The sequence below is a fragment of the Gouania willdenowi genome, chromosome 6 (assembly GCF_900634775.1).
Source record: "Gouania willdenowi chromosome 6, fGouWil2.1, whole genome shotgun sequence".
Taxonomy (NCBI): Eukaryota; Metazoa; Chordata; class Actinopteri; order Blenniiformes; family Gobiesocidae; genus Gouania; species Gouania willdenowi.
In genome coordinates this window covers 72,337,551-72,349,198 of record NC_041049.1, presented here as the reverse complement: position 1 = coordinate 72,349,198, position 11,648 = coordinate 72,337,551, and the positions used below count along the sequence as shown (strand labels likewise).

At 38.2% G+C, this 11,648-nt stretch overlaps 1 protein-coding gene across 1 annotated transcript; it reads left to right on the top strand.

Moving 5' to 3' along the window:
• Positions 1-293: 293 nt before the first annotated feature.
• LOC114464317 (uncharacterized) lies at positions 294-11,251 on the top strand. Its single transcript, XM_028448353.1, has 16 exons — positions 294-764; positions 2,667-2,776; positions 2,991-3,059; positions 3,403-3,456; positions 3,784-4,000; positions 4,270-4,345; positions 4,669-4,919; positions 5,046-5,111; positions 6,205-6,278; positions 6,360-6,493; positions 6,831-7,001; positions 7,520-7,606; positions 8,776-9,032; positions 9,259-9,387; positions 10,874-11,014; positions 11,177-11,251. Exons 1-16 carry the CDS (start codon positions 750-752, stop codon positions 11,249-11,251), a joined length of 1,926 nt encoding a protein of 641 aa, XP_028304154.1. The 5' UTR covers positions 294-749.
• The last annotated feature ends 397 nt before the right edge of the window (positions 11,252-11,648 follow it).

Below are 11,648 nucleotides of genomic sequence, written 5' to 3'. Positions count from 1 at the left end.
GCTTTGTCAAAGAACCCTGTTTGTCGTCAGAGATGTAAACACGTTGACATTAAGTACCATTTTGTTCGATCTACCCTTAATGATGGGAAGATAGTTATTGAATACTGTCCAACAGCAGACATGGTTGCAGATATTTTGACCAAACCTGTAGCTAAAGCAAAGATTGATAAATTTGTGAAATTTCTTTTTGGTATTAAAGACTAAAAAAAAAAAAAAAAAAAAAAAAAGAGAAAAATTAAGAGCAAGTGTATGGGTTCAATATCATGCCACAGACAATTTGTGCGTGCAAAAAGATTTTGCATGTGAAATGATGTTTTGTAGTTGCATTCAAACGAGTCGTGCTTGTAAAAAAAATCTGAACCCGCAGAAACATTTTGTGGCTGTGCAAAAAACCTTTGTCTGCAGAAATATTATTTGCAAACATGTAGATCAGTTTTGTAGTTGTGTTTTTTTTCTGTGTGTGTGCAAATTAAATTTGTATCCGAAAAAACTTTCGCAATACAAAATATCTGTACGAGTGAGACATCTTGGGCTCGTGTGCAACACTGCACCTACGAGCTCGCAAAAAAAAAAAACTACAACCACAAAACATTTTTACGGATTGAAGGCCAGTCAATTTCGTGCCACTAACGGCCAATCAGGACGCTGCATACTGGCGAGCCAAACAGCCAATGACAGAGGACTACTTCTTTTGAGGGAAGAAGAACGAAGAAGCAGCTCGCTTTTCTCGCTGCTAGCACTGAGAAACAATGGCCGAAGACCAAGTAAGTGAAGGCTGAGTTGCATTATAGAAAATAAATAATGTGATGTAGACTACAGAGTGCAAGCCTAGGTGTTTAAGATTGTCCTTTTCCACGTCTTTCACCTTACATTAAGGATATGGTCCCATTTACGAGGTTACATATTAATTTTAGCTTTCTGTGCTTCGGTTGCTAGTTAGGGTCCCGCTGTTTTGTCGATTCTACTTGAGCCCTGCCCTGACTCCATTCAACCCTGATCCGTGTTTATTCAGTTCTGAATCAACTCTGTCCTCCACACTGCTGTCTTGTCAGTAATATACAATAATGTAAAGGATTGAGGTACTGCCAGGCAACATTTAACAGGTTTAGCAAAGCGGCAAGAGTTCCTTTGATACCCGCCGAGAGTCAGGTTTTCACGTGACTGACTAACACAGGTTGGCAGGTACCCTTCGAACTATCCGGCATGTGGCGGTCAGAAAATGCTATTAAGGCCCCTACACACTGTACGCACTGTTACTTCATCCTCTGAATAAAGTGAATACAAATATGTTAATGTTGTGTTAATATTTACATCAATCATTATCTGTGTTTGTCACACGTGATCTTCACATGTACAGTATTGTAATAAAGTAGTATTGTAATAAATTGATTAATTAATTGTATTATAGTAGGCTAGTTGCTGTTACAGTAGCCCTACATGTTCATATTCAATTCATATTAATGCTTATTTATAAATAAGACATTTTGACCGTTCTTTGCACTACATATCCTTTATTTTAAAAAACAATTATCAAAATTCACAATGTTGCTGGTACCTTTTTGATTTGTCATTTTTTGTCAATAATACGCTATCCAATTCATTACTACGCTATTGTAACTTTTCGGCGGGAAATTTGAAAACGTAAAAAAGTAGAAAAAGCTTCACAAATAACACACCTGGCATACTTAAACGCGCGTTTGCGCCGGGGTCGGCGCAAGGAAAAAGAACACTTGCGCGGAGCAAGTAATGAAAGTGAACGGTAGTTGAGCGCAGATTCGAACGTTTGCGCGTACAGTGTGTAGGGGCCTATGCTGTAACCGCAAATCACCACAACACAATTAACACTAGAACGGCCAAGGCGGTCATTTTGACCGTTTTAAAATTAGCATTTTAAATAACTTTGTCAAATAAAATCGATGCTTGCTGTTCCTCTAACCTTTTCCTAAAATGGTGTGAATTTGCATTAAAAATTGATTTTAATATCGAGTATGTTAATAACAGAGGAAATTATCATTTCGGCCACAGGCGCATAGGATTTTGCGCTGTTGTATTTGTAGTTACCCAACGTTCTGGATCAGATAATGTTGAAGTATTCTGTAAAGGATTGTATGTATATATATTTACATAGATATGTGTGTATGTGTATATATACAGTGTATATATATGTATATATATATGTATATGTGTGTGTGTGTGTATATATATATATATATATATATATATATATATATATATATGTGGAATCTAGAATTGTTGCTTTTACTTTAATTTTGGAAAACATTATTTGATTATAATTGATATTATTTAGCTGTATACTACCTATAAAAGGAAATGAGGTTTAAATGTAGCGGTCTGCTGGAGGCTGTTTTAGTAAAATCGTGACCGTTCTAGTGTTAAATGCAACTCTGTCAAAGATGGCATGTTTTGACACATCAGAAAGGCACCCATTATTCTTATTTTGGTTCACATGTGTCGACTTAGTTGCAAATTAAATGTATTATAGGGAAGTAGAGAAAAGTGAACCTGTTCTTGCCTTTCTGCTTTTGTTCCGCTCTTCTCACAATTACATGTTTTTTTCCCATGAGAGGTAGGAAAGAAAAAAGACTCCTTATGAAGTCTTCATTACATTTGTGAGATATTGAGATTAATGGTAACATCTCTTACAGGAACAGAACTCCAAGCTGGAGACAGCTGTTAGGAATTTTATCCAGGTCCTGTCTAACCCGCAAGTAATAGGAGCCCAAATGCAGGCAGGTAGACAGGGAGGAACACAAAGGTATATGCATTTTTTTTTTTTAAACGGGAATGTTTGTGATTGTGTCCATAATTCATTATATTCTTGCCACCTGCATTCACATAGACCTAGAAGTACGGTAAGCTACTTCTGAATTGTGACGGCTAACTTGGATGTTAGCATTCCAACTTTGAGACAACACTTGCCTTTGTACATTTTGAAATACTTAATTGTAAACAAGAACTTTATGCTCCAGCAACCAGCCATCCACCCAACACCGTACAGTACCACGGGCAGGCTCAAGTGTCCATCAAGAATTGCAAAGGTAAGGAGTGTGAATGAACATTTTCACCCCACTAATGTTGCTCTAGACCGGGGGGGGGCTGGCTCATCCTGCAAGATTTCCATGTTTCCCTGCGCAAACACACCTGATTCAAATTAATTAGTAATTATGCAGAACTTCATTGGCTGTTGGATCCATTTGATTTGAGTCAGGTGTTTTTTTTTTTGTTTTTTTACTCAGAAGCATTACTGCATTTTCTCTCATTGAATAGGTTGATTAATTCAACTGATTGATTGTGATAAACTTGGATGTTGATACCCCCTTTCAAAGACATTTTTCCCATTTGTCGATTTTCTAAAACTCCACTAAACACTTTATTCTCCAGCAACCAACACCAAACACCGCAGGCAGGCTCAAGTGTTAATCGTGAAATGCACAGGTAAGGAGTGTGACTGAACATTTGCACACCACTAATGTTGCTCTAGACTCTCCACACTGTTGATGGCGTTTTTTACTTAATGTTTGATAGGCATTTTGTTTTAATTTGATACAAATTGGTTGATTCATTTAACTGATTATGACTAAATGTATTTGAGTAAACCTTTAACTTGTAGAGTGCTCTGAATAGTAGCTATCGTAGTAAAGTGCAGTAATGAGCAAGGTGCCGGGTAGGGTAGGCTTGGCCAACAGCATGAAGTTATAGGAATTTGTTTTTCCAAAATAGTAACATTTATCCCATTTTTAAATGTGTTGATTTTTGGTACAGATCATTTCCAGCATTTTTCCAGGGGAAGAGTGCAAAGAGAGGAAAGAGACCCTTTCCAAGTGCCAGAGCAGTAAATTCCTACGGCAAACCGCTAGACTTCAATTTCTGTTTGCTGCCCGAGAGCACAACACAATCACCCCAGGATGAAATTGAATTATTGCAAGCTGGTCTCGGCAGGCGCTCTCTTACTATTTCTGAGAATGCAGATCATGAAGAGGTAAAATTATATACATTTTGGGGTAAATCTTTACGATTTGAAACAGCATGGTACATAATGATTGGACCTTTCACCAAATGTTTTGTGATGACTTTTGATAGCCATCAAAAGCGATAAACTACTCCGTGTTGATTATTATGTATTGTAAGGATTGCGTTGAAAGTAAAATGGGATGAATTTGACAACCAAATTTGCCACATCCTTATAATTTTTTGCTTTCAACAACCTTTTTACTTATAAATACCGTGTCATGTCATATCTTAATGTAGATAAACAGAGTCATCACAGAGGCATATCCCAAAATGATGAACTTAACCGGAGGTTGGCTCCTTTATAAGGCGGCAGGTATGATTTCCTAATCATAATAAAAGTGAAATGCATAATGTGTCTTTTTTACAAGGACAACAAACCCACCTGTCACATCATGTTAGCTACTTGAAAGAAGGGTCAGTGACACACCTCTTACTTTCAGTTAATATTCTTTTTGTGGTAGCATTACATCAATTTAGGATAGTGTTGATACATGCTCAGTAAACTGCATCAAATATAACTATTTTTGTAATCAACAAAGTATAATTTCTTGTATTGAAGTCAGATCCAAGATTAAAGTTTTGGGCATATAATCCTTCTATCTTTATAAAGACGTAGTTATTTCTTTTTAAACATAGGTGGCAGTGGGCGGAGGAAACTTACACTGGTGCCACAAGGTTCACAAGGCTACACTGCAAAGATGCTTAAAACCAACACTTCAAATGGAAAGCACATGCTGTACATAATACCCCTGCAGGAGAAGCTTGATGTTACCCCACTTCCTCATGATGCTCAGGAATTCAGCACAATGCCCAAATCATGCTGCATGAAATGCGGCACTACAATGCCCCTTCAGCTGCTAGTTGGACACATTGATGCATGCGTTGATGTAAGTTTTTCATTTACCACCAGTTAATGTCAAGAAAGATTATGCTTACAGTTTAAGAAAAAGCTGTCACTATAAACCCTTGAATAGTCATTGAAGTATGCATTGTTAAATATTTTTTGTTGCCAGGAACCACTGTTGGGAGACAGTGAAGATTTGCTTGAAATAGATGTTGCTACCGAGGATGATGTTAAGGTTTGTGGTTTTTAACGTTGAAAACTTTGTGTGTACATACCTTATGTGCAATGTGTTCAGTCATATTAATCCTCATGCGCAACACTCCAAAGAGTTGAGACAGATCCAAAAATTACTCACACATACACAAACCCGGCTCTGTGGAATGCTGCAAGATGTTCAATTTATTTGAATGGTCGACTCCCAACACTCTGCTTGTTCATTTTGCTTAATGACCGTTGAAAAAAAAATGACCTCAGTCAATAGCGATGGGTGTTACAAAAGTGTCAGTTATAAAGAAATTACTAAAACATAATACTTCAAGATGCTTTTTAACTCAGATTTTTGGTAAGCAGACTGTAATAAGCGTGATAATCTAGTGTCCATTTGTCAATACCAGAACTTTAGCCCTTTCAGGACGAATCAAGACCCCTCCGCTTTCCCGAAATTAAAATACTAGAGAGCCCTACTTTACGTAGGGCTACTTAGGCTACGTATCCCTCCCCTTGATTTGGGGATTGCTTCAAATGTAAACGCAAAATGACAAAAATTCAAAAGTCTTTGTCATTGTGTGTTATACATTTGATGCAATCCACACAAAATGACAACAATAACATCTGTTGGGGGCTGCACCTCCGCTTTTGACATAAGAATGTCATGGCTGAACTACTGTTGTCAGTTATATACATGTTTGAAATGAATATGGTCTCTTTATGTCTTGCAACAGATCAGGGCCATTCAATGATTACTTTAAAGATATTTCTTACATATGTTTCCTTGAAAGTACACTATGTTTATATGCAAAATACTCAATGCTAAATATGCATTTTAAGGTCCAAAGAGAGGTGGATGCCTTTTGGAGACTAGCACATAATCAGATTTGCACTGATGATGAACACGTTTTGATCGGCTACTCCCTGAAACATCGGTCTCCCTCTGTTTTGTTCTTGACTGCATATTCAGCACTATTATACTAGATAAAATCCTTGAATTACTATTCTGTAGATGACCAATTCTTTTTAATTTCCATGTTCCTGCTACCTTGTCCCATTTCTGTACTACTTTTGCTGGAAATTATTTGTCTAACATATGACAAGTTTTGTTTATTTTGCAGGGCACCTGTCCAATTTGTGGTGTTGAGTTTCCTGTTTTTGTTTTACCCCATCATGCCAGTTCATGCGGTGAAAGGTAATGAAACAAGGCAAAAGTTTGATAAAGGGTTTCACATATTTGCGCTTTCTTAATTTCATGTTTATCTTCTGCTTCAAGGGCACCCCCTGATCGGGCAGGTACAAGTGGCTTGTCTCCATCTACCTCTTCGTGGGCACCTCCTGATCGGGCAGGTCCAAGTGGCTTGTCTCCATCTACCTCTACCTCTTCGTGGGCACCTCCTGATCGGGCAGGTAAATAAAGTACAATGCCTAATCTTTCAACCCATCACATCATCAGATGATGACAGCACCTGTGTTTCAACACCCAACAGCCTAGCTTTGGACAGAGATTGTTGTACTAAATTATGTCAGAATTATTTTCTCGACAGATTTCACATTCTGATGCCTAGTATTTGAATGCTTTAAATATGTAATATTAACGTCTCAGAAGTATTTTCAGTTACATATGCCTTTACTTAAAAATATGCACCTTACTTTCAGAGTTGAAGTAATTTGTAAAATGCCCTGACCCCAGAACCTGTTTCTCTGAACCGTTTACTAGCTTGGAAAAATGTCCTTTGTCCGAAAGGAGCAACAGCCCTCTACAGGAGACAACTGTTAAGGGAGAAGGAAACGGAGCCTCCAATTCGAGCCAGCATAGAAATAAGAGGGGACCAAATATCCCAAAGTAGAGAGATTCTCATGTTTTACAAAACCCCTGATGTTGACTGGGCATGTCCCCTACATTGTACTCTACAAGGTAATTCCAAACGCCTTAAGTGACGCACCATTACAAGATGCTATTTTCAAGTTGGTCCAACAGGTCTTTGTATGACAGACATAGAAAGGGTATAGCATGGAAATTGCTACATCACTTTTTCATGTCAATGCTCCATTAGATGGAACCTGTAAAAGCCAGAGTGAATGATGGCTGAACTCTAATGCATCAACAGAATTAACAGTTACCATGCTCACCATTGTCAGTAGTCCTAAAAAACTGCACTGCAACTGAACCAGTTGACTCCTTTTTTTATGCCACAAGTTTCTTTTGATTTGCAAACCTGAATATTGTTTACATGGATAATTTCCGCCAAGCTGACAAATGGGATAACCGCCTTGATTTGTCTCAAAGTACAAAACTGTTTGACTCTTGAGCAGACCCTTGAGGCAACTTTATTTTTCACAATGTGTTCCTGTTTTTTTTTTTCTTATGTGTAAAGTGGATCATTTAATACTATGGTGCATGAATACTTTGTGTTGTCTTTTTTTCATGCACAGGTGACCCAGCTGTTGGAGTCGGAGTGAATCGCCATTATCTTAGTTTGGCTATGTCAAAACTCCAAAATGGCTTCAATGTGAACACTGGTATGTCATTTGTTTACATATCCTTCATGGTTGTTGAGGATGACATTTTGTGTGAAAGATTACGCCTTGAGTATGTGAAATGAGTGTCTGGATATTAACCGTTCCTACAAGAAATATACTCTAGGGTTTTTTTTTATTAAATGTCCTTTACCAATTTATAATGCACATCCAGATTGGGAAACTTTTCCTTTTCAGTACCAATAGACTATATTAGAAAGTAGAAAATGCATAAAGTTTTTTAACAGTGCAATGTCTATATATCAATAAGTTAATGAAATGCGTCGATAAATAAAGACGGAAAAATAAGATATCCCACACGATCATCAAAAATGTGAAACACTGACAGATCAAATTCAGGCAATCACAAAAATCAACCTATCGCCTTAGGAGTATCTCCAGGATAAAAGATCTGATGTCTCAGCAGGACCTGGAAAAACTAATCCATGCATTCATTTTTACTCTGCCTCATTATTGTAACAACGTCTTTAAAGGTCTACCTAAAAAAATCAATCAGGAAACTGCAGCTCATCCAGAACTCTGCTGCTTCAGTTCTCACTAAGACCAAAAAAGTTGACCACATCAGTCCAGCTCTGAAGTCTTTCCACTAGCTGCCTGTCCATCAGAGGATAGACTTTAAAGTTCTGCTGCTGGTCTATAAAGCTCTAAATGGTTCAGGACCAAAATACATCAGTGACCTCCTGACCCAGTATGAACCAACCAGACCCCTCAGGTCATCTGGATCCGCTCTTTTATCAGTTCCCAGAGTCAGAACCAGACATGGAGAAGCTGCGTTCAGCTTCTATGCTCCACATGTCTGGAACAAACTCCCAGAAAGCCTCAGATCAGCTGAAACACTCAGTTTATTTAAATCCAGGTTAAAGACCCACCTGTTCTCAGCTGCACCTGCATAGGTTTTATTCAATAGTTCAAATCTGCACGGCTTCTTTTTAAAATTGAATCTTTATTTTTTTCTTTAATATTTGTTAAATTTTTGTTTTTTTTAAATTTGAAATCATGCATTTTATCTTTGTTTTCCTGCTCTTTTTTGTAATGCTTTTAATATTTTATGTAAAGCAATTTGAATTGTCTCGTACATGAATTGTGCGGAACAATAAAACTTGCCTTGCCTTTTTAAAATTGTATTTTTTTTGTTTTCTCCAATTCCATAGATCTGACCAACATCACAATGCTGTTCGAGGGAGAGCCGAACCATCTTCTGCCTGCCACTTCAGAGACTCTAATTGAGTCAGATCTTTTTGTTGTAACAGGCAGAATGATGGGCCATGCTTTTCTACATGGGGGCCCTCCATTTTATGGCCTTAGTGAGGCTATAGTTCACATGCTCATCCATGCTGGAGACATTGACACAGCAACTGTTACCATTGCTGATGTAGCTGATTATGACATAAGAGATACAATTAAAATGGTAAGAGAAAATGTTGATGTATTTACATTAGTTTTAACTAGCGTAATAACTGAATTTGAAGTTTACAGTAGCACCTATTCAATGAACCTGACCGCCAACCATCAGTGTTGTTTTTTATTCAGTAAGTTTAGATGCTTTATTGTGAAGCATTAAGTTGGCACACCTATGAAGATTTGATGTAAGAATATGGTTAAAATGGACTTTTGTTGTTTTATTTGTAATTAAGGTTGATGGAGAAGTCGATCTAACAGAGGATCAAACATCAGACATAAATAGCCTTGCTATGTCTTGGGACCTACCTCCAGTTTGCAAAGTCAATCGGCGCTGGCTGTACCAAAAGCTCCTGAAACATGCGGTGAGATAAACATACTTATACAGATAATTGTGTTGTTCTACAATCCTGCCCAAAAGCCATGTCGCATGTACCCATCTTATTTATAACAGCCCATAACTTGTTGAAAAATCTGTGTATAATTTGAAATTGGATATCAGTTTTCATAAAAAAATATGCTATATGGTTCATCAGAGTTGTAGAGCTTGATGAAGTCATTGGTCTTCCTCTCTTCTTCCTCCATTCATCCCTGGTTGTGCTCAATGAGATTGTAATGGCCAAGACTGAAAAAGTTAGATATTCTTCACCTTAAGGAACATAAAAAAAGAAGTTGATGTGTGGCAAGGAGCTCCATCCTGTTGAAAAATCTAAGCCCTCATGTTGCCCCAAATATAGTGGGAGGCCAGAATATCTTAACTGTCTTCGATGCCTTCCACTTTGCAGATTGCCCGGACACCTACATACTGGACATAACCCTAATCTTTGCATCTCCATGTTATTTTTTTCTGGGTGAAGTAAGGATCCAAACTGGTTATTGCAGGTTGTCTACAATACTGGCAGCACCTCGGATGCAGTTCAATTGATGATTTGTCTGAAAAAAATAACTTTCTCCCATTTTCTGCAGTCCAGCCATTCAGCAAGCCTGGGAATTGATGAATGCAACACAGTTTCGGCACGGTTTTTTGTTTAGTGTTGCTTTCTGAGCAGCAATATGACTAAAGACACCATGGCAAGCAAGAATTAGACTGGCTGTTCTTGTTGAAACAGGCCTTGCCGGTGTCCATTTTAAAAAAAGGGACTTGCCTTGGCCTGTCAAACCAACAAGCTGTCCTCTTGAGCAGTAGTCTTGCTACCAGGCCTGGGTTCATCATAAACATCACCAGTGTTCCTTCTACTTGCTGCTTAGATACACAATAACATATCTTAAACCAACAGGACACCTGGACTTCTTGATGATTAACTTTAAAGCTCTTGATGATTAATACTTCAGTTTCTGTCTTTTTAATAATAATGCATCAGTTTTATATAGCGCTTTTCTATATGCCCAAAGACGCTTTACATTACTGAATGCACTATTCATTCTCATGTTCGTACTTGGTGATGGTAAGCTAGCTAGTACTAGCATAGCCACAGCTGCCCCTCTGACCACCACCCATCATTCATACATCATTCATACTCATTCATGCACCAGCGATGTTTTTACTGGTAGGCAAGGAGGGTGAAGTGTCTTGCCCAGGGACACAACAACAGATGCCAGGAGCGGGGATCGAACCGCCTATCCTCCGATCAATGGCTCTTCCAACTGAGCTAAATGTCGCCCCAAGGTTAAGGTTAACATGCTCAGTTTAGGCAAAAACTACTTGGAATGGGGCCCATGAGATATTAGATATTTTCAGTATCGTGTAGTTTGTCCAAGACTGTATAGCTATGTCTTGAGAAACAATTGTGAACTGTGAAAAATTGTGCAAACGGCCATCAAACCTACTTGATTTTTTTGGTGTTTTTCTAGGTCATTGTGCGCCGTTTTCGGCAAATAAAACAAATACGCAAAGGCCTGAAGCAAACGAAGGTCCTGACTTTGCTTCAGGAAAGGCCGGAGACATCGACCATTGTCTTCCCTCGGTCAGAGGAGGCAATTCCAGATCCTCAGGTAGACACTGTCATCAGGGGTTAAATGTTAATTAATGCATGTGGCTAAATGCAGGACACCAGCACATTTATTTCTTTCTCCAAAGAGCTTTTTGATTTTTGCCATATTTACATAGGTGTTCGATTTTAAAATTGCACCCGCCCTATAACTTGTGATTCTTAGGCCAATCTTGAGTCTCGTTGTCTGGCCGGGGGAAGACAAGTGATGACGAGGCAGGAGGAACCAGGACGGAACTGACCTGTGGGTTCCTTAGGAGGTTCATTGAGACGGGTAATATGACATGCTCAACAGAACCATGGACATTTGTACCTTCAGTGATTTTAAAATGATCCAATTATTTTGTGACACTTATTTGCATAGTAGCATACCACCGATACATGTGACCACTCGTGAAATGGTTTATTGTAATCCTTGACCCTGAAAACATGAAATAAAGATTTTTTTTCTTTTTATATGAAGTATTGAATGATATGAGGGTTAAATGGTGGCTCTAATTTGCATAAAAACATATGTGGGACATTATGTAAACTTTTTAACATGGTCTATAATTTCTGCATAATTTTTCCAAGCTAGTAGCACTGATTAGAAAAGTATATTTCTGGGGAGTAAAGAACAACCCCTTCTTCCTACTAAA

Bases quoted from the DNA above. Each gene is read 5' to 3' on its own strand.
- LOC114464317 (XM_028448353.1), top strand. The intron at 3,060-3,402 runs GTAAGGAGTGTG...TTTATTCTCCAG, and splicing joins GTCCATCAAGAATTGCAAAG to CAACCAACACCAAACACCGC. The intron at 4,920-5,045 runs GTAAGTTTTTCA...TTTTGTTGCCAG, and splicing joins ACATTGATGCATGCGTTGAT to GAACCACTGTTGGGAGACAG.